The following is a 24,390-nucleotide window of genomic DNA, read 5'->3' on the forward strand; positions in this document are numbered from 1 at the left end:
TTCCATACGAAGATGATATAATACGTAAATACTTATAAATATACATACATTTTTAAAAAAATCCAAGTATTCAAAACCTTCAAGGAGTTAAGTTGCTGATGAGCGTTAAGTGCTTCATAACAGTCTTTTGAAAAGTGTCCATGAAGGCATATGGTCTGTATTGAATATGTTTTTTGAATGAGTTGGGAACCTTGCTATCTAAGATGAATGAAGGAGCTCTCAGATTTAATCCAGAACATCTTAATTAGTATTTAAAAAAGAAAAACAAAACATCTCAGGAGTTTGCAACAATAAAAGGCTGAGGAATTGATAAAGGTATTTTCATTTTTGCGTGATATAACCCTTTAACATTCCATTGTGGTGCCAGACATGTGTAAAACAATGTGGTGTTACAATGATTAGATTGTAAGAACCGATAATGTACCTTATTTTGTACAGTCTTGGATACACAGGGCTTAGTGTAAACAATGGTTTTAGCTATCCAGGGTAAAACGAGACCATTTCATTCTCACCTTTATAGTCAGTGAAAGTGTCATTCAGGAAAAAACACACCATGGTTTGAAATAATATACACTGTAAAAGGTGATTAGCTGACTTTGCTTTAAAATGTATGTAAACATGTTGCTTTATAATTATTAAATAAATAAATTATGTGCATGAATTAAAAAAATAATCAGGTCAACGTAACAGTTACAACGGGTTTATTCACTTTTTATAGTAAAGGATTTAATTCCTTTTTACAGTGTATGATGTGCAGCACTAGAACTGTTATGTGAACAAGCCATGTGTTGACATTGCAAATATGTAAATAAGGATGTTAATTTAGGTTTTGCATGTATACAGTCACAGACTTTTTTTCTGAACAAAATGTATACAATATAAATGTTTGAATCCCCTTTGACTTCCACAGTATATTTCATATTAATAGGAACTATTACATTTTTGCTTACTATCATTCCTCAAAATATCAGTTTTATATGATAAAATTCCTTTTGTAAACTGGCTTAGAGCTGTATATATGATTACACTGTAAAAACAATTTATTTCCATTTTTAAAAATACCTTGTTGAAATGAACTTTTTTCAGTCCAGCTATAAGGCGGAACGATGGCTCAGTGGTTAGCACTGTCGCTTTACAGCAGGAAGGTCACTGATTCAAATTCCGGCTGGACTAATTGGCGTTTCTGTGTGGAGTTGGCATGTTCTCCGCGTGTTCTGGTGGGTTTTCTTCAGGTGCTCCGGTTTCCCCCACAGCCCAAAGACATGTGGTATAAGTGAAATTGATGAACTAAAATGACATAGTGTATAGAGACTAAGCCGAAAGAAAATAAATGAATATATATACAGTACAGAGAGAATTATTTTCTAGAAGTCTTTAAATGACACTTAATTCTTTGTTTACATGCCTGGACAGTTATGAACACAGGGCACGTTTTGGATTTTTGAATCTCAATTCAGAAATGTTATTGTAAACTTGTTTATTGTTGATGTGTTGATCTGCTGCATAAAAGCGTATGCTGAAATAGTTGGCGGTTCATTCCACTGTGGTGATCCCTGATAAATAAGGGACGAAGTGGAAGGAAAATAACTTGTATATTATTTCCTAGTTTAGTCAACCTAAATCAATTTGTCTACTGGGAAAAAGATTTTATCTTAAATCAATGTGCCATTTTAACAAAAGCAAATTTGTTACTGGACTGTCTTGAAATCTTAAGAAAATAAAACAAAAAAAACCCATCAATTTTTAAACAATTTAACAAGCAATTTGCTGTCAACACAAACTGACAAGTAAAAAAAAAAAGCAAAATACAATCACATTCATATATAAAAACATACTTTAAAAAAAAGTGCTGTATACATTTGGATGACCTTGACAAGGGCTAAGAATTGATTAGATTTTCTCACATTGATGTTAGCCTAAATGTAATTGCAGTATCATGCATCCTCATCCTATCAAGTCAACTCAAAACCAAATTTATTCTTTACTGCAAACTAAATGTATCAATTTATTATCTTGATCATTTCTTAAATAACTGGTTGTGTTTCTATGCAGTTTTATTGTCAGACAGACGTTTTAAGGACCTATAGGCTCATTCAGGTTTGCTATATGCGCACTGGCCAGGACCTTAATCCATCCTTGCATTGCTTCTCCTGTCAACACATTCGGTGTGTAGCCTATATGATGAGGGAGAGGGAGAAAACGAGAGATGGACGTTAAGTAACCAACAGTAACCAATGACTGCAGCTTGTTTCTTGTGACCGCGCGCGGCGTCAGACCTGCTGCGCTCGCGACCGAGAAGTGAACGCTTCAGGCGACGCCACAGACCCGCTCCCCCGTGCACTACACCCAACATAGGTAAGTTTGATTTCCAGTTCATTTCAGTTTATTGAAATTTCGATACTCACACGTGAATTTGGCTAATATAGTCAGTGTGTGCAAGCAACCCTCGTTGCATTGCAGTATTTGTTTTTCATTTATGCATTTATTATTTATTTAAAAGCGTGAACTATTAATAGAAGCATCACAATTCCACCCTGAACCCTAACAGTTCTTCATTACCGCATCACAAGATAACATTCCTCCCAGGTGTATTCTGTCTGTGCCAAATGTAACACAAGGAATAGCCTGTAGTTATGATAGAAATTCACATTTTGTGCAAATCAGTCTTCTTTTGATATTGTGTTTTTCCTGACAGCTGCGCCGTACGGGACACTGGCACGCGATGCTCAGTGATGCCCCATTTTTACACGGAGCATAAAGCGCTGTACTTTAATAATTGATGAAGGGGAGATGCCTTGTCGTGAGGCTGTGGCTTTGAAGGGTTTGTTTATCCGGCGAAAGGCAGGTTTCTCGGGGACGCCCTATTTTATCGACAGCCCCGGTAACTTCAGAGTGATTATAGCTGCTTAAGCCGCTTTTTCTTATCGTCATATTTGACGCGATTTCGGAAGAATAGCTGGGAACAAGTCAGTCAGGATGAGAGAGCGAGCGGCATCATAAGCCTCTTAGTTTGAATGTGAGTGTCATTCTCTGAAATAACCTTGACTGGACTGCCGTAATGACCTCGATTAAGCCAAAGATTTTCATGTGAAATCGCTTGTTTTGGTCATTATTAATCAGAAGGGCTCTGAAATCCCATCTGCGTTGGTCTACAGGGGGAGCAATCAGGGGCAGGTGTAGCTCTGCAGGTTGGTACACGGAGTTCTACAGTCAGCCAACATCATTTATGGCGCTAAATCAAAGATAACAGGGTATAAAATTTTGATTATTTGATTAAATTGGCAGTTATTACTGAATATATGCATGCCAAGACATTTTTGTTCATTGTTTTATAAATGTTATATATTAAAATGTTTAAAGGAATGAACTATTGTGATTTATTCATTTTCCTTCGGCTTAGTCACTTTATTCATCAGGAATGAATCGCCAACTTATCCAATTTTTTTTTACAGTGGATGACCTTCCAGTAACCCAACTGTAACCCAGTTCTGGGAAGCATCCATACACACTCTCATTCAGACACATAAACCATGCACAGCCAATTTAGTTTACCCAATTCATCTATAGCGCATGTCTTTGGACTGTGGGGGAAACCGGAGCACGTGTAACGGAGGCCAGCTAGTGTGTGCTGTGCAGGTAAACCTCACTCCTCTGATCTCTAAAGGTGCTCTAGCGACAGACGCTAGAGGCCATGGTCTTTAGCCTCCTTGTTAGAGCAACCAACTCCCATGCGGACGGTCGCCGGTTCGATACCAGCTCGGAGCAGGATGGGTGGCGTAGAACCGGTGGGGTTACATTGGTGCCGTGACCCGGATGGGAGTGAGGTTTAGGGGGGTGAGTGTAACGGAGGCCAGCTAGTGTGTGCTGTGCAGCTAAACCTCACTCCTCTGACCTCTAAAGGTGCTCTTGCTAGAGGTCATGGTCTTTAGCCTCCTTGGTAGAACAACCAACTCCCATACAGGAGGTCGTAGGTTCGATACCAGCTCGGAGCGAGTTGGGTGGCGTAGGACCGGCGGGGTTACACACACAGAGAAAACCCACACCAACACAGGGAGAACATGCAAACTCCACACAGAAATGTCAACTGACCCAGCCGGGACTCGAACCAGAGACCTTCTTGCTGTGCTAACCACTGAGCCACCATGTCGTCAACTATTGTGATGTCATATTTAAATGTTCTAGATTTTTACAAATTTTTTAATTGTTATTTATTTTATTTGAAAAATATATAGAATTTTTTTTCTGTGAAATGGATTGAATACAGTTTATTCTAGTAAAGTATTAATTTAATTTTGTTTTGTTTTTATGGGATTTTACGGTGCAAAATTATGCACTACCTGACAAATATCTTGTCATTGATCTCAGTTGTAAGAGAAACAAATAATAACTTGTAGTTGATCATAGAAAAGTGGCAGAAGGTAGTTTTTTCAGATGAATCATCTGTTGAACTGCGTCCCAATCATCACAAATACTGCAGAAGACCTATTGGAACCCACATGGACCCAACATTCTCACCAAGTCAGTCAAGTTTGGCAAAGTAAAAATCATGGTTTGGGGTTACATTCAGTATGAGGCTGTGCGAAGGATCTGAAGAGTGGACGGCAACATCAACAGCCTGAGGTATCAAGACATTTGTGCTGCCCATTTCATTACAAACCACAGGAGAGGGCAAATTTTTCAGCAGGATAGCGCTCCTTCTCATACTTCAGCCTCCACATCAAAGTTCCTGAAAGCAAAGAAGGTCAAGGTGCTCTAGGATTTTCCAGCCCAGTCACCAGACATAAACATTATTGAGCATCTCTGGGGTAAGATGAGGCATTGAAGTTGAATCCAAAGAATCTTGATGAATTCTGGGAGTCCTGCAAGAATGCTTTCTTTGCCATTCCAGATGACTTTATTAATAAGTTAGAGTATTGCAGAGATGTAGATGCAGTCCTCCAAGCTTATATTTTATACTGTACATTATTTCTGCTAAGTGACAAGAGTTTTGTCTAGGCAAAGTCAGACCTTACTGTTCTAATTAAATAAATAAAAATCGAGCCATGATCATATTTTATTTGGGTTGAACAAGTATGATCTAGAGACCTTTGCCTTTCATATAAGCCACTTCGAATACCAAATGATCAACTAGAAGTCAAGCCATTATTTGTTGTTCCTAAAACTTGGTTGGACAACAAGACTTTTGTCAGGTTGTGTAGTTATGCAGTGGCAGTCACTAGATTTTGAGAATGAAAGAGACAGTAAAGTTTTCAACGTACACTTTTGTAAATCTTGAATGCTTTAGGCTGTTTTTCCAAAATATGTTTTTAAAACTGGCAAAAACGACAACGATAACAACTACTGGGGTTAAAACATTAATATGATACACAATTAAAATATAGGACGTCACAGTGGCACAGAGGGAAGCCTGATTGATTCACAGCAAAAAGGTCGCTGGTTCAAGCCTTGGCAGAGTAGTTTGGCATTTCTCTGTAAAGTTTGTATGTTCTCCTTTTGTTGCCATGAGTTTCCTCTAGGTGCTCCGGTTTTCCCCACAGTCCAAAAACATGCAGTGTAGGTGAACTGGGGAAGCTAAATTGTCCATAGTGTATGTGTGTGAATGCAAGAGTGTATGTTTCCCTGTGTTGGGTTGCGGCTGGAAGGGCATCCGCTGCGTAAAACATATGCTGGATATGTTGGCGGTTCATTCCGCTGTAGTGACCCCTGATTAATAAAGGAACTAAGCCGAAAAGAAAGTGAATGAATGAAAAAAATAGATATTTTTATATAATTGTATATACAAAAAAAAATCAGCTATAGTAGTATAGCAATAGCTTCAGTAGTTAATATACCTAGTATATATACATTTATGGGTATATAAGTAACTGTGCATTATCATTGGCAAAAAAGATTTTAGTATGAAGTATACAGTAAATCAGCAATCAACATAATCAATGTATTTTTGTTACTGGTGGCATTTTAAATCTGAAATTAAGCAATTGAGAACTGATCTTAAACTCCAGTTCAGTATTCGATGTAGGATACTGGAGCATAATAATTGGCAGGGCAAATAACAGGCATCATGAATGATTACTCTGAGGATTTGCCATATTAACTCCAGTTACTACTGGGAATTAATGATGGTGATAAAGCGTTACAGTTGTGGGGAAGCTCCGTCCTGTGGTGTTTAACCCAGCAGGATTATACTGCAAAGTCAATGAAATGCAAATCAACCGTGCTTATGGGCTGCGCAATTAATAATTTAGATCTTGGGGAAATAACATGCATGAATTTAAAGTCTTCAATAAAATTAGTGTTGCACCTGATTGCAATGGAATGTTAGAACGAGCTACAAAAATGACCAAGAAACATGTTTTAGTAGGCATTTGCAGCATTTCATTTGGTTTTTATTAATATCTAAATGCCATTTACATACTATTTTACACATATCTTTACATCCTTAGAAGAACTGTTATCAAAAGGAAACCAAACACTCAGTAGTTTATTTTGTCTTTGTTTTCATATCTAAAACATCACGATTAAATAAATAAGAGTGTTATATTTCACAGGCATCTTCTCTGTCTCTGCAGGGGTCGTTCTCTGTGACTCGGTGTCTGTTCTTTAGAGATGAAAACACTTCGGTGCCAATAATCATCCCTGGATTTCCCTGGCCTTATGTCGACATGGCAACAGGAAGGAAAAGTCAGTGTGTTTTCTGTTCATAATGTGTGAATATATCAGTACATGCACTCTCAGAAATAAAGGTACGCAAGCTGTCACTGGGGTAGTAGCTTTTTAAAGGGTACAAATTTTGACTTAAAAGGTCCATATTAATACTTCAAGGGGACATATTAGCACCTTAAAAGTACAAAAGTGTTCCTCTTAAAGTTTTTAGGTACCAATATATATATATTTGAAGTACCAATATGTACTCTTTAAGAAACATGTACCTTCTGAACAGGTATCACCTCAGTGACAGCTCATGTACCGTTATTTCTGAGAGTGCGCAAGTCAAAATTATTAGCCTTCCTGTAAAATTTTAATTCCTAGACATTTTTTTGGACACATTTTTAAACATAATAGCTTTAATAACTAATTTCTAATAACTTATTTATTTTGTCTTTGTCATGACGAGAGGTAATAATATTTTACCAGATATTTTACAAAATACTATTTAGCTTAAAGTGCAATTTAAAGGCTTAACCAGGTCTAATAGGCAAACCTTTGGACAGCAGTTGTTAGTTCTGTAGCCAGTTGAATAAAATGATTTCTAATAATAATATTGACCTTACTATCAAGTTTAACTGCTTAAATTATTAAACAAGTTAAACTGCTTTTATTTCTGTTAAACTGAAACAAGACTTTCTCCAGATGAAAAAAATTAAAGGAAATACAGTGACAATTTCCTTGTTGTGCTAAACACTAAAATGAATAAAAAATTAACAAGAGGGCTATTAATTTCACCTTCAACTCTGCATTATAAAGAAAGCTTGTGGATTATGATTGTATTTAAATGTGCCGTGTGTATTTATATGTTCTGCGGTTAACACATGCAGAGTGTGTTTGTTCTGACAGCTCTCCCACACTGGATTAATCATCTCAGCACACATCGTCTGGTCCAGTTTCCATCTCTGTAATGATCTTAACTCAGCTCCTGTTTCTCTTCTCCAGGCTCCACTTCAAAAGGTGGAGTACGTTTCCCTGATGAAGAGGAAGATGCTCCCATGAACAACAGCTGTGATGAGAATCTCCAGGATCAAGTCATTGCTGCTCTTCCAGAGTCTGATGGCGCATATCTTGTGAAGGTGAAAGAAAAACGCACGTCTTTTTCTATATTTACCAAACATTAAAGGTGCCATGGAGTGCATTGACTCAATATGTTACAGTGTTCTTTGATATCTACTGTAGCTGGCACACTAGCCTAATTGATAATAAGTATCATAAGCTACAAAATAAATCACAATACATTTCTAAAATCAGTAAAAACATTTAAAAATGAACTGTATATGTGAGTGTGTAGCAGTTATTGACCACCAGAGTGGGTTTATCAACGTAAACTGAAAAATATTTAGCAAGTCTGCTTCAAAGAATGTTTTTTGTGTTTTTTCACCTTTTTAAAAATATACAGTATATATTTGATGCTGTATTTGCTTAGGTAAGTTATAAAACTATATGGAAATGGTTTTATATGCTCATTTATAACTGTTGGAATTACCATTGGAATAAAAAGTTCCAGAGCAGCTCCAGAGCTCAAGTCAGTGCCTGAGACACAGACACACAGAACTAAAACTCATTCAGTACATTCCTTGTCAACTGACTATCATTCACTGAAGTGGTAGAGTGGTTTATTTTAGCTAGAAGGAGTGAGTAAATAAATGTGAAATAAAAGTTTGCCTCTTATTTGTGTTGTGGTTAAAATAAATACTAAATTATTACCGGTTCAAAAAAGGGATAGACAGAGATGTATTTATAGCTTTATTTTGAAGTTATAACATACATGAAAACAGAGTCAGGAATTAATATCAACCTCAGCATAAACACATGAGATTTTAGAGGTATTTTGGCATCCTTTCAATGCAGGTCAACTACAGTCAGAGCTCAGTGATATGACACGATGCATGAACATGAGTGAAACATTATACTCAGCAGTGTACATGTGTTTGGAGCCTCAAAACAAACATTTGGGGCATATTTTACAATATACACGTTAAACTAACAAAAGATAGAGTTTAACAGACCCACAGAAATGCTAAATACATTAAGAATCTTGATTAATGATATGTGTGGATCATCAGAGTCTTTGTTCTAATTGTTTTCCACCATGATTTTACACTCAAAAATAAGTGTTTGAGGCTCACGGTATGCCATTTCCATGTACTGAACTCTTATTATTGAGCTATTTCTGGGTATATCCATGATTTTATTCTATGGGAGCTTTAAACAAGCACAGCAAATAATGAATTTCCTTTTAAATAGTTTATTTTAATTTGACAAAAATTGCATTGCCAGTGCAAGATGTGTTGTAAGCTGAAATCACTGACTGCTGCATTCTCTGTTTAGGCCGGATTTTTAAGGAGTCATCACAAATATGAAATCGTCTTCTCTTTGCCGCAAGTCCCAACGTTGGGCAAAGATGTCACCCTTTCCCCTGCACTCCGTGCCACGGCCAAACCACGGCTACGTGCAACACGCATCACACCACGGGCAGAGGGTATGCTTTTTGTGGTGGTATTATGATGCATCAAATTAAGCCAGAAAGATTGAGTTTACAAACTGGGTCCTGAGTTTCTGAGTTGGGGAATGTCAGCAAAAAAAAATAAATAAATAAATAAAAATTTTAGGCAACATCTACACTAATCCAGATGCATTTGTAAATAGTGTATTTATGTAAAAGTGCCCTCTGTTCACAATATCAAGTTAAAGCTTTATACAAACTTTTCTCATTCACACTAAAACATTGGAAAACACTAAACACCTCTATGCTACGTACAAGTAAATCTATCCTTGCGTGGCACTGCCTTACAACAACTGCAAGAAAGCATTTTGAAGTATTCAAGAATATTCAAATGCCCTTGAAAAAAGGCAAGCTGAATTATGTGCAAACTGATATTAGCAACTCTATCCAACTGGTGAGCAGCCAACATAATGACTGCGCAATGTCATCCAACATCTTGCTTTTAACTGAATAGGCCACAAGACTCCATTTCAAATAAGGAACTTGAACTTGCAAAAGACACAATATGTAAATGGCCCCTTTATTATATTTGACGTAGCCAAAAACAAGTTATTTCGAGTCATTTACTTCAAGTCTGAGTCAAGTCTCGAATCATGATAAAAAAGTCCCTTTAAAGCAAGTCATTTTACTCGGCGGCCATCTTTGAAATGCCTCTTGAAGTACGCTCAGGCATTCTGATTGAATGGGGAATCATCAAATTCTTCAAAATTGCTTGCCAAGCTTACAATTAAATTTATATTAGGAATCACCAATAAAATTAAACAACAACTGTCTCTCTTGAGTTTAATTTCTAAATGTTCAAATCACACAATATCTGTATAAACTCACGTCTATTCTGAACCCCTTCCAGTGTTGCCAACTATTTTCAATGAAAAGGCGCTAAACTCTGCCCTTAAAGTTGCTAAATATCGCTAGATTACATCATACATCAATTTACATATTACTGACGTCATCACGTCTAACCGTTTCTGTTTGTTTTATCCAAAATATTTGGGTCCATTTATTTACATTTATTGCTGTTTGAACACAGTATATTAGTATAGATTTGTAGGGAATTTGTAGTAATCTCTTATACGTAATATACTCAGAAAAGTTCTGAAAGGGGGTCTGAAAAGTTGCTAAATATGGCGACAGAGTTGCTAAGTTGACAACATCGACCCTTCCTTTAGAGAATCTTCAGTCTATAGCGATCGCTGATTGTGTCCTATGCTAGTAGGCTAGTAGGCGGGACTTCATTTGCTATATTTACAGTTACATTTTTCCCCATTCAAAAGTATGTGAGTGACACGTCTTGTGTATTCTTTATTCTTTGGTGATAGTCAAGTTATGAATATTTGTCAAGCAAATCAATATTATGCAAGTTAAAAGGGAGGTCCACTATAATATCCTATTTTAAAATTAGTTGATGTGTAATGTAGGTATGTGAACATAAACAACATATCTGAATGTAATATGCTCAAAGTTCAATGCAAAGAGAGACATTGGCTTAGCCATTGAGTTAGCTTAGCAAAGCCTACAGCGAACAAAGTTTGGGGACTATAAAAAATACATCTGGGCTAGTGTGATCACAAATGCTTCAGGTTGTGCCCATTAACCACACCCATACAACCCACGCAGCAAAGGGGCGTGACCAGAGGAGCTGTAATGTTATAGCAGAAAAAGCTAAAATGCCATCCAAATGCTGCTTTTCCACAGAGCTTGTTCTATTTCTGTATTTGGGCTCGTTTTCATGTTAACTGAGTAGCAATATATAATTAAAGTGAGATGTATGAAAAAATAACATGACTTTTTACAAATGAAGCATAAGCACACATTGCTTTGCATGTTATAAACACAACCAAGCCCTAAAAATACACTCTGGACCACCACTTTAAGTCTGACTCATGTGACTTGAGTCCCCTACCTCTGCCAGGAACATTTATCAAACTCGAGACCATTTTCAAAAAGCTTTATTTTCATAAAAATTTCCATATCAGTTTGGATGGAAGGTCAAAATTTAGGAAATAAAAATACTTTAAAAAAAAATGTATTAGTATGGACAAAGCCTCAGATGCAATATATTCAGCATCTTTATTAATGGTAAATATCTTCAAATGAATAATTTTCTTATCATTCACAGTTGGGTTTATTAACAAAATGCCACAGTGTTGTAAAATTGTGAAAATGTATAATCATTTAAATGACAGCATCTTCATAAATTGAATAATTGTTAGTAATTGTAAATGTATTCATAGATCCTGACATCATATATAAAAACTAGAATTTTCCGGAAAAAAAAAAGTACATTGCCATCAGATTTTACAATACTTTTCTGAGAATACTTTTTGAATGCATCTTACATAAAATTTATGATTTCCCAGCTTATGAATGCAAATTTCCCATGAGCACTTGAACCTTTAGACCATCTCTTACCATTACAGATTATACAATGTCTTATGTGTCATTCATCCTCCCATGTGTGTTCATATATTCACACGACCCCTATTAAGAGGGGTTGAGCAGTTAATGAGACACTTTACAGCTGAAGTTATTTACAGCAGTCAGACTGGAGCAGCCTGTGTTAAGTGCACATCTCAGGGGTGCAATGCTTAAGAGATAGTTCAGGCAAAATGAGAAACCTTTATGATATAAGTTTGCTTTTCCTCTTGAGCATTCATTTTCATTTAACTAAGTTTATCAGAGGTCACCACAGCGGAATGAACCATTAATTATTCCGGTATAAGTGTCATGCAGCGGATGCCCTTCCAGCTGCAACCCAGTACAGAGAAACACCCATACACTCTCACATTCACTCATGCACTTAGGCCAGTTTTGTTTACCTAATTTATTTATAGCACATTTTGCTATGGGGGAAACCGGAACACCCAGAGGAAACCCACACCAACACAGGGAGAGCATGCAAACTCCACACAGAAACACCAGCCGGGACTCGAACCAGTGACGTTCTTGCTGTGAGGTGACAGTGCTTACCACTGAGCCACCATGGCGCCCTCTGTTGAACATGAAAGTAGTTATTTTTAAAAAATATAAGAAACCTGTAACCATTGACGTTCATTGTAGAACAAAAAAATACTATGGAACTCAATGGTTACTGGTTTCCAACCTTATTTTGAAAAAAAATGGAAACTCAAACAGGTTGTGACAATTATTATTAGTTGATGAATGAACTATCCCTTTAATAAATAAGCAACCTTTCCATAAATAAGGCATCCTGTCTTGATTTGTCATTTGATGCATCACTTAAATGAAGCAGTAATATGCCATATAAATAATGTGAAAAGGTATTTTAAACCTGCTGCCAGAGCAGTCAATGTGGATATAAAACTGTTTGTAGCCCTAACTGGTAATACATCAAGCCAAATGTGAGATGTCATGTCGCGATCAATAATCTCACTCCTATTTCAAGCTATCATCGATCTCTCCATTAGCTCAAACTCACTCTGCACATTTATAGTAGTGTCACTTTTCCCGCAGTTGAATCTTCGGGGAAATCTTAGTAGGTTTGCCGTATCAGTGCATACAATTTATAATCTAGAAGAAGATGCGAGCACTCTGTACATCTAGGTGACTGTTTGTTTGTTTATGATGGTTTCAGTTTTATAATGTTATTCTGGTCACTGGTGTGTTTTCTGTCAGGCACTTTATTTTTTTGTCTTTTTATGCATCCTGAATGTTTGCGTGTGTGTTTGTGTGTGTGGTTTTAGGTGGCGTGAGGGTGGTTTGTGAGTACATCGCTCAGCAGGAGGGAGTGGTGCAGGAGGAGCTCACCCTGGTCAACAGAAGCAGACGCGACAGCAGCGTCCGGGTCAGACTACAGGCCAGAGTCATGGGTGAGATACAAACTGACACATACACACACTGAAAAACATGGTTCATTGCAAAATGTTGCAAACAATTTATATAAGCTGAATTTAAACAAACAAATAAGCTTGAACATTACTAAATTTAATTTGATTGTTTAAATTCAGCCTAAATAAATTGTTTACAACCTTTACAACCTTTATAAATCCAATGAATAATTTTTTTCAGTGTACACACACACACACACACACACACACACAAATCTGCCAATTTATAAAATGTGCATGGAAGCACGCTATGATGTGAAGTGCCACACAAATTAGAATGTTAGGTTTGGGTTAGCTTTAAGGAAACATACACTCACCAGCCACTTTATTAGGTACAGCTGTCCAAATGCTCGTTAATGCAAATTTCTAATCAGCCAATCACATGGGAGCAACTCATGCATGTAGACATGGTCAAGGCGATCTGCTGCAGTTAAAACCGAACATCAGAATGAGGAAGAAAGGTGATTTAAGTGACTGAACATGGCATGGTTGTTGGTGCCAGACGGGCTGGTCTGAGTATTTTAGAAACTGCTGATCCACTGGGATTTTTATGCACAACCATCTCTAGGGTTTACAGAGAATGGTCCAAAAAAGAGAAAATATCCAGTGAGCGGCAGTTTTGTGGGCGCAAATGCCTTGTTGATGCCAGAGGTCAGAAGAGAATGGCCTGACTGGTTTGAGCTAATAGAAATGCAACAGTAACTCAAATAACCACTCGTTACAACCGAGGTCTGCAGAAGAGCATCTCTGAACGCACAACATGTCCAACCTTGAAGCGGATGGGCTACAGCAGAAGAAGACCACACAGAGTGCCACTTCTGTCAGCCAAGAACAGGAATCTAAGGCTACAGTTGGCACAGGCTCACCAAAATGGGACATTAGAAGATTGGAAAAACGTTGCCTGGTCTGATGAGTCTCAATTTCTGCTGCAACATTCGGATGCTAGGGTCAGAATTTGGCGACAATAACATGAAAGCATGTATCCATCGTGCTATGTATCAGCAGTTCAGGCTGGTGGTGGTGTAATGGTGTGGGGATTTTTTTTGTTTTTTGACACACTTTGGGCCTATTAATACCAATTGAGCATAGTGTCAATACCACAACTTCCCTGAGTACTGTTGCTGACCATGTTCATCCCTTCATAACCACAGTGTACCCATCTTCTGACGGCTACTTCCAGCAGTATAACGCGCCATGTCATAAAGCACTAAACATCTCAGACTGGTTTCTTGAACATGACAATGACTTCACTGTACTCAAATGGCCTCCACAGTCACCAGATCTCAATCCAATAGAGCACCTTTGGGATGTGGTGGAACAGGAGATTCGCATCATGGATGTGTAGCCCACAAATCTGCAGTAACTGCGTGATGCTATCAGGTCAATATCGGTTCAATATCTGAGGAATATTTCCAGTACCTTGTTGAATCTATACCATGAAGGATTAATGCAGATCTGAAGGCGAAAGCGGTCCAACCCGGTACTAGTAAGGTGTACCTAATAAAGTGGCCAGTGAGTTACGTTTAAAAAGTTAAGTAATTAGCATTGTTCTAATCTCAACCTCAGTTTTATTTCACAAGACATTGTTGTATGAATGACCATGTTTGCTGTGTGTGTGTTACGATGGATTAATCTATAGTTTAAAACAAAGGATGAAATTCAAATAAATAAGATGGCATGAAGGTCAACAAATGAGGAGAGAATTTAAGTCTGTGTTGAGTACCTCTATGAATGTAATATTATACACCACCTTTTAGTCTGTTTTGATAACCATAGTACAATATCCTGTTAAATACTGTGAAATAAGAGCATCTAATCATTGATGTAGTATCTAAATTCCTCTCATTAATGAATGAGATACTGAAATAAATTACATACTGCAAAAACGAAGGCAATTTGGGCTCAATTTATAAAATGTCTATTAAAAACTGATCACTAAAATAATAAGAAAATGTGTTACTGTCTTCCACAGAGCGCCACCATGGGACGCCGATGTTACTTGATGGAGTGAGATGTGTTGGTGAAGAAAAACACACAAAATAATCAGACAAAGAAGAAGTATAGATGTAAATGATACGAATAATGAATGCCCGTGTGAATGTACCTCAGACTGTGAACACCCTGGACAATCACAGCTTCAACACTGACCACCAATAATATCACTAACTCAACTTTAGTTTTGAACAGATTATACAGATGATGGAATTTTATTATAGTAGAATTATATTGAAAAGCAATGAAAAGCGTAAAGCAATATACCAATGCTTTTGGCTTCCGATAAAGGATATGTCACATGTTAGTTCAGCTGTGTGATGTTTGTTAGCCTGAATGTGATTAATAACTAACTGACTAACATTCCTTGTTAGAGTAATTATACAAGAACGAAAACAAATATAGCTTAGATGGTTACTGTGTTAAACTGAGATGCGTTTCAAGAACACTCCGCCTGCTTTATTTATGAACTGCATCTCATTATATTAATGCCTGTGGAATATATAATCGTGTGCATAATATACACTGTATACTATGCATGATTATATCTAGCTATGTGTCATCCTATAGCCGACATACTTTGCTCCCATCAACATCAATCATCAGTCAATCCACGAGATTTGTTGATAACATTAAATACTGCACTAAATACAGCATTTGTTGACTGGTTAAATATGGGTGTTGTATTTAATGCAAACACAACTGTATTCTCAAAGGAACAGTTCACCCCAAATAAATATATAGATATATTAATAAATTGCTGTTTATTTACATTCAGTGTTGGCCATCCAAGATGTAGATGGCTTTTTTTTCTTCACCAGAACATTAAAGATGATTTTCAGCTGAAACTGTGGTCATTCTGATTCGTAAAATAAGGTCGAAAGCACAGGTAATCATTTAGTTTTGGCAGTTTCTATATAGTCAATATATTATACAGTGGTTTGTTGACCCCTCATTAATTAAGCGACTAAGCTGAAAAGAAAATGAATGAATAAATAAATGTAAATCACATGTAATATCATGATGACGCATGCAACACTAAGCTGTCAAGGTTTTTAAATCTGCTAGAGGGAGCTTCACTTTAAATGTAAACATCTTACTCAAACGATATTTATTGTTGTTATATATATATATATATATATATATATATTTTTTTTTTTTTTCTCTTTTTACTTGGAAAAAGTTTCCCCTTTCCCTTTAAAAGCAAACTCCCTCTCAACTCCACGAGATTTGTTGATAACATTAAATACTGCCCTAAATACAGCATTTGTTGACTGGTTAAATATGGGTGTTGTATTTAATGCAAGCACAACTGTATTCTCAAAGGAATAGTTCACCTCAAATAAATATATAGATATATTAATAAATTGCTGTTTACTTACATTAAGTGTTGACCATCCAAGATGTAGATGGCTTTTTTTTCTTCACCAGAACATTAAAGATGATTTTCAGCCGAAACTGTGGTCATTCTGATTCGTAAAATAAGGTCGAAAGCACAGGTAATCATTTAGTTTTGGCAGTTTCTATATGGTCAATATATTATACAGTGGCTCAGTGGTTAGCATTGTCACCTCACAGCAAGATGGTCGCTGGTTTGAGTCCTGGCTGGGCCAGTTGGCATTTCTGTGTGTAGTTTGCAAGTTCTCCCCATGTTGGCATGGGTTCCAGGTTCTCCGGTTTCCTCCACAGTCCAAAGACATACGGTATAGTTAAATTGGGTAAACTGGCCATGTATGAGTGTGTGTGTGAGACTGCAAGAGCGTACGGTGTTTCCCAGTATTAAGTTGCAGCTAAAAGGGCATCCGATGCATAAAATATATGCCAGAATAGTTGGCAGTTCATTCCGCGGTGACCTCTGAGAAATAAGAGACTAACACTTCAAATGACTTCTTCAAATAACATTTCTGTGGGGAGTTTGCATGTTCTCCCCATGTTGTAGTTGAAGAACATCCGCTGTGTAAAACTTATGTTGGATAAAAAGTTTGTTCATTCCATTGTGGCGACCCCTGATGAATAATGGACTAAGCTGAAGAAAAATGAACGAATGAATGATTTTTTTTAATGTTTATAGTCTTTGATTGTCATTTCACAAAAATGGAAATTTTAGACTCTAAGATGTTTTTTTCTTTTCTTATGGTTGAATATGTTCATAGTATTTATTGTTTGATTGACTATTTTTTGTTTAATTATTTGGTATACTACCTTTAGATTCCTTGTGAAATCATTACATTGTTTATTTTGCTAGTGCTTGTTATTTTTAGGTGAACAATTAATCCGTGCAAGTTAATTAAGTGATTTTTTTCTAATCTTTTTGTTTTAATTAACAATGCTTAAACAATAAAAGAAAGGCATTAATATTATTTAAAAGTACACAAAAGACTGAAACTTTATTTTATAGTCTTTGACTTAGATGACAATCAATTTACATTCACAATCTTCCCATCCTCATTAATAATAATAAAACATATAAATAAATAAAATAACAAAAATAAACAAATTACAAAAAAAGAAAAAAAAAGAAAGAAAAATGCGTAGCAGGGGAGTTGGAGTTCTCAAAATATGAAACCAAAATCCTCTAATGGTAAATATAAATATCTTGCTTTTTGGCTTTTTATTTCTCTTAATGTCTTCAAATATATCACAATTTCTTTTTTAAACATCACTTGTCTTGGTATTCATGAATATGAAATTTTTATAATATCAACAAATGTTTTATTATATAAGATATTTTTTTATCCTTAAGTGTTAATCCAAACTTAATAACTTCCCATAAGAAGATAAGTCTTACAGATATTTTCTGTTGTATCCAAACTAATAATCCATCCCAAAATGTTTGTAGCAAATTACATTGGAAAAACAAGTGTTCAGTTGTTTCCGTATCTAAATTACAAACTGTCATACATTTGAGTGAAAAATATTGAGTTTTAACCTTAGAAATTCTTTTGCTGGATGAATGAATTTTTGTGTAATCTGTGTTTCCTTCTTGACGTCAGTTTGACGCACAATAACCACAATATTTTAACCACGCCCCCGCGTATGTAAGAATAGAAAGCCCCGCCCCCTTTAGTACATTAACACACTGAAATAAAAGTCTCAGATACTTTAATTTCACACTGACTTTAAATATGATTTAAAGCTGAAACTGCGGTCCTTGTGACTCAAAAAATAAAGCCAGAAGCACAGATAACAATTTTGTTGTGGGTTTTTTTTTTTTTTTGTCAAAGTAGCCTACTTGTAACATTTTCATCTCACAAGTCACCGTGGAAAATTAAGTATAGAGGTAATTTTCTCAAAGTATTGGAAGTACTTCTATTCTAGCTGAAATAAAACAAATAAGACTTTCTTCAAAAGGAAAATATTATCAGACATAGGGTACTGTAAAAATGTCCTTGCTCTGTTAAACATCATTTGGGAAATATTTAAAAAGAAAATAAAATTCAAAGGAGGGCTAATTCTGACTTCAACTGTATAAAACATTTATTGTCTCAGTCGTGTAAATGATCAGTTAAAGCCTTTTTATGTTTATTCAGATCTTATTTTCATTCTACTGCAGCAATAGCTGGATGCCTTCATCCATGTTAAGGATTTCCTGGAATGTTCTACTACTTTTGTGAGGCATATATGGAATTTCTGCTCAAGTATAAATAAAACAGGCATTACATGCATTTAAAGTGCTACAATGCCCACATCACCCTATTTTGAGGAAAACTGAAAAGAAATTCCCTCTAAAGAAATTTAAAGTAAACATATTTCTAGCATATGGATCTTTATTTGTATTTTTGTACTATTTTTGATAGAGTTGTTATTATATAAAAAAATAGTAGCCTATTGAATATCAATATTTTGCAAGTTTAGAAATTCCAGTATATTAACAACACTTCACCTCAGTTAATCACTCTGTCCAAATGAACATGTTTGTAGCTTTGTATCACATTGGATAACAACTCACATTATAAAATAAATTATATTTTCAGATTTGAAGATATGCAGAAAATTACATTTTCAAAAAACAACTTCTTTGGGGCTAAGCCCCTTATCCCTTTCGATCCTAGCAACGCCCCTGGTAAGTACATTAAAAGGGAATTTACTTTTTAATCAACCAATTTTAATTAAATTATTGGATAAACTAAACCTTTAATAATTTGTTTTCAGAAAGTGCCACCAAAATATTTGGTAAATCCTGGTATTTTTCTTGAAATATGTCAAAGCAAACCACGTGATGAGTGACACTCTGAAGTACAGCTGCAAATTTCAGTAAGATGTATTCAAAATATAGCCTAGCTCTCATTCATCTCAGATTTGAATGTATTTTTCCAGAGGTTTTCCATTGTTTGTGGTGTATATAAAGCATCACACATAATGCTTTGATTAAAGGATAATGTGTTGCCTTAAAAAAGAAAAAAAGAAAGAAGCAAGATATAGACTAGCACCTTAACTACACTAGAGGGCGCTGCTGGCTGCGTTGTTACAAAGAAAGAAAGAAAGAAAGAAACAAACAAACAAACAAACAAACAAACAAACAGAGAACTGTAAAAATAATATTGAGTGTTTGTATGATTTTATTCTGTATATATTGATGTGAAATGCGCTTATAGTTTTAATTGACCAAAAGATGTTGAAAACCAATCTGTCACTCTTGCCCAATCCCAATATTCATAAACATTGTGTTCTAACACTGACACTGGCTCTGCGGTTCTGAATGTTTTGACAATATAAGGAAGTGCATACTTGAATAGAGTAAAACAAACAAACAAAAAGATTAGAAAGGCAGCTGAATCATTTCAGCACAGTTTTTTCCCCCACAAAGCTTTTTACAAAACAGCTTTTATCTTCTTTATTTACAATCATTTGAGGTTACAGCACTGCATTTTTACAAAAACAAATAAATAAATAATAATGAACGATTTAAACTCTGTGACATAATACACTATAACGTTTTTTAAGAATAACCAGTGTAACATTTCCCGACCAAAAATTTTGTTATGAAAAATAAGTTGTTTTTCATACCTTTTCATAACATTCATCCCTTTTTAAGACACTAAAAAACATAATTTTAACACAGTTTATACTGTAGATGACATTTAAGAGTTATAAAAAAATATATATATTTTTGTATGACAATTCTCTTCAAAAAAGGCATTCTTTAATGAAATGCATACACATGTCTAGCACAAAAATCAGATTATTTAATAAAGGTCACATTTTGTATTGTACAACCTTCCTGTCGTATTCGGGTCAAATCTGACCAATTTGCAACTTGAAATACTCATAATTATTGTGTTTTCCATCTGATTGCCTCAGGCCTCATGATGTCCTCCACACTGTGCACTTGAACATATAAAAGTGATGATCACCTCTGTCGGTATACTCTGAGTGTTTTAGTCAACCATGGTACACCTGTGGTGTTCCCGGTCAAAAGTGACAGCCAAAGAAAATGAATGGATATCCAGACTTTATTCAACCTGCAAACAGAAAGCACCCCCATACTTCACTCACACGCACACATTTCAGACTGAATGATATCTTTGGTGTGCGCACACGCTTATGTGTTGATCTCCTGTGATCACCTCATCACATTACATGCTCATTTTGTATACATTTTTAGTGCCTATTTTCACTGTAGTTATTGTAAGTTTAATTCTATAAATTCATGTTAAACAGTAGTTTGAGACATTGTTCACAGCTAAAGAATGTTGAATTAGAAACTCAATAGTGAAAAATGCTTTTTGAGCAATTTTGAAAGAGGCCGGTCAATTTTAACCAGGAACACTAACATGTAAGAGGTGAGAGGTGAACATGACAGGAGGGCTAACATTTAATGACATATTAGAGTTTTTATAAAAGGGATGTGATGTGAGGAATCTTTTTAATCCCTCCGTAATTCCGAAAATACTTTATTATTATTATTATTATAACCTTTATTTTACCAGGAAAGACACATTGAGATTAAAAATCTCTTTTACAAAAACGTCCTGGCCAAGATTTGGCAGTACACAAGTCACATGAGTCCAACAGGCAACAAACATAAAACAATTTACAGTTAACATGAATCACACTGACAAACTATTCAAAACATCTACAAACCTGTTTCAGCTTCTAAATCTTTTATAGTCTTTTTAAAAGCATGTATTGAAATCAATTCTTTGAACTGCAACTGTGTTTGCAGATTATTCCAAGCAAAAGGTGCTGCATGTTAATGTTACCTTGAAAAAGAATACTAACAGCCAGAAAAAGCTGACAATTTCAAAACATATGTGGATAATGAACGAATCCCTCTTGAAGATGGAGATATGAAGATATCTTCTGCTTAAATAAAGGTTTTTGGCTCAATGCCAGGAAAAAAAAAAACATCAAATCAAACCAAAAGACAAAAAACCACACTTAAAAACACATTTGAGGTGTTTTCTTTACATTAAATGGATAAAAAAAAACACATAAAAAGAGCTGTTAAACTCAGAATTAACATGAAAAACCCTTTGCCTGAAGTATTTATGGTCATAAATATGACTATAAATAAGGTGGTGACCATATACAAACATAAAAGAAAGCCTTCAACGTCATAACAAGTACTTTTGTAATGAGGAAATACTATTTCTTTCTATTGAAATGTTCCTCGATGAACCTGTTTTGCGCTTTTGTTAGACAGACGGTAAGACACTCTTTACTGGCAAGAATGCACGACCTTCAGTTTAAGTTCAGTCACCTGTGTTTGTCTGGGAATCAGCAAAGAGGACTGTGTTTTCATTGGCTGAGCCGCTGCTGCTCATACTTGTGCTTCATGCTCATTTCTGATATGATGTAAAATGTAAGTGATCAGGGGTGTTTCCCAGAAGTGGTCAGAGCAGACATTTTCACACGCATATTAAATTTAAGTGGCATGCTGAAATGGAATATTAAGATTTTAATATTATAAGACTTTATATTATATTTAATAATTTTGCACTTGCTATTTTGCAAAAAATATAATTTTTTTTTAGATGGGTGATTTATGTGTGTGAATGTTTATTAATATCAAGATTTGCTCTTACCAATTTTGAATCTCCCAAGCAGCAACTGTATTGTAAAAAAAAAATTAAAAAGCAATTTCAAAAAAACTTTGCATGGGCGTCACGGTGCACGATGGGGCAGTGAGTAGCATGATCACCTCACAGCAAGAAGGTCACTGGTTTGAGCCTGGGTCAGTTGACATTTCTGTGTGGATTTTGCATGTTCTCCCCGTGTTCACGTGGGTTTCCTCTGGGTGCTGTGGATGTTTCCCATTGATGGGTTGCAGCTGGAAGGGCATCCGCTGTGTAGAACATGTGCTGGAAAAAGTTGCCAGTTCATTTAATAAAGGAACTAAGCCGAAAAGAAAATGAATGAATAAATGGAGCTTAAATAAACTTTAAACAAATAGATAAAATATTTTCTACTTGGTGTCCTTTGCCACTTTTCGGAATTTGCAGGTTGTTAAATAAAATAATGCTTAGATTACAGGAAACCTGCATTAGTGAAATGTATGCCTTGAATGAACTGCAAACTCTTTCTAATGTGTATATAGTAAATATATCATTTATATTATTATATTACTATTATATTATGATTAATTATAATATAATATTTATAATAAATAGCCAATTTATAATACATATGTATTATAATAAATATATAATTTTAATAATAAATATATCATATGTGCATTAAAAACAGTATATATTAGATGTCCCCTAAAAGCAAGCTCCATCGAGCCCGGTCTTGGTCAGTTGCCATTTCTGTGTGGAGTTTGGTGCTCCGGGTGCTCCAGCTTCCCCTACAGTCCAAAGACATGCACTATAGGTGAATTGAATAAGCTAAATTGGCCGTAGTGTCTGTGTTGGTATAAATGCAAGGGGTGTTTCCCAGTGCTGGGTTGTGCCTGGAAAGGCACCTGCTGCGTAAAACACATGCTGGATAAGTTGGCGGTTCATTCCGCTGTGTTGACCCCTCATTAATAAAGCGACTAAGCTGAAAAGAAAATGAATGAATAAATAAATGTAAATCACATGTAATATCATGATGACGCATGCAACACGAAGCTGTCAAGGTTTTTAAATCTGCTAGAGGGAGCTTCACTTTAAAATGTAAACACCTTACTCAAACAATATTTATTTGTTGTTATATATATGAGCAATGTCACACTCGTAGCAGTGCGATACAGCTGTATATCGGCACTGGTGGGAGGCGTGCATTGGCACGAGGCCGCAGGCTGAGTGCCTCAGTGCCCCCAACCAGTGCCGATATACAGCCATATCGCACTGCTACGAGTGTGATATTGCATTTATACAACAGTTTTACGGCATGATTGTGTATATAAAAATAAAATCAAACATGGAGAGTCTCAAAAACCCTTTTGTATGAGGAACTACTTTCTTCCAGATTCAAATCATAAGCTGACAGTTAAAAAGTTGAGCGTGCATCTTTTAAACTTTAGATCTGTAGTGTCTGCTTTTTGCTGGCTGTATGTGGGCGGAGTAATACACAACGGGTAAAGAGGCTGTAGGAGTTCTGATATTGCAGAATATCGCAAGGCTATCAGCCAATCAGATTTGAGAACCAGACAGAACTGTTGTATAAATATATATATATATATATATATATATATATATATATATATATATATATATATATATATATATATATATATATATATATATATATATATATATATTACTTGAAAAAGTTTTCCCTTTCCCCTTAAAAGCAAACACCCTCTCAACTCACTTCTAGGCTGATTTGTATATACATGTACACACAGTTGCTCACGCTATAAAAAGGTCACTTACTGGAATTCAATTTATTAGTCAGACAAGGATTAGTAGGCTTCTATATGTGGCATTTAATAAGTATGTTTTTATTTATGTTATAGTTAGGCAATGCATCTGTCTGTAAAATAAATAAAATTAATAATTAAATAAAAAATAAAACAGTAAATGATGAAAAAAAATACATAAATGTATAATGACCATTTATATTTATGTTTTGGTATCCTTGATAAGATCTTCTAAAGTATTCCAGGCTTGTTTCAGCACTTCCCAAGTCCAGCTTTAGATCTGGGCAATTTTTATTTATGTGTTTTTATTTAGTTTTATTTCTGTATGCGCTCTCTGGTCTGGCTCAAAAGAGGTCATTTAATAAGACTAGTGTTTTATCAGCTATTTGTCTTTCCAAGCCTGAGTTCAGATGGAGACAGAGAAAATTATAAAGAGAATTATTCGATGGCATGCCAAGGCAATTATATGTATATCTTTACTTTCAGTTTGTCTCTCTATATAAACCAATCTGACCAGTTTCATTTGAGCCTGATTTGTCAGTGTCATT

At 35.5% G+C, this 24,390-nt stretch overlaps 1 protein-coding gene across 3 annotated transcripts; it reads left to right on the forward strand.

Annotated features, from left to right (window-relative positions):
- The first annotated feature begins 2,149 nt into the window (after positions 1-2,149).
- adisspa (adipose secreted signaling protein a) lies at positions 2,150-16,512 on the forward strand. 3 transcript variants are annotated; one of them, XR_015475805.1, is made up of 7 exons: positions 2,279-2,355; positions 6,570-6,681; positions 7,651-7,784; positions 9,040-9,190; positions 12,919-13,044; positions 15,035-15,849; positions 16,458-16,512. XR_015475805.1 is itself a non-coding variant. In NM_001386632.1 (6 exon segments), coding segments are annotated over 5 exon segments (501 nt in total). In that variant the 5' UTR covers positions 2,150-2,355; positions 6,570-6,662; the 3' UTR covers positions 15,106-16,512.
- The last annotated feature ends 7,878 nt before the right edge of the window (positions 16,513-24,390 follow it).

This window comes from Danio rerio, chromosome 1, assembly GCF_052040795.2.
Source record: "Danio rerio strain M-AB ecotype USA chromosome 1, GRCz13ab, whole genome shotgun sequence".
NCBI classification, from domain to species: domain Eukaryota; kingdom Metazoa; phylum Chordata; class Actinopteri; order Cypriniformes; family Danionidae; genus Danio; species Danio rerio.

Excerpts from the sequence above, each read along its gene's own strand:
- adisspa (XM_087236060.1), top strand. Across the intron at positions 9,191-12,918 it reads CATCACACCACGGGCAGAGG|GTGGCGTGAGGGTGGTTTGT; the intron begins GTATGCTTTTTG and ends GTGTGGTTTTAG. Across the intron at positions 13,045-15,034 it reads ACTACAGGCCAGAGTCATGG|AGCGCCACCATGGGACGCCG; the intron begins GTGAGATACAAA and ends TGTCTTCCACAG.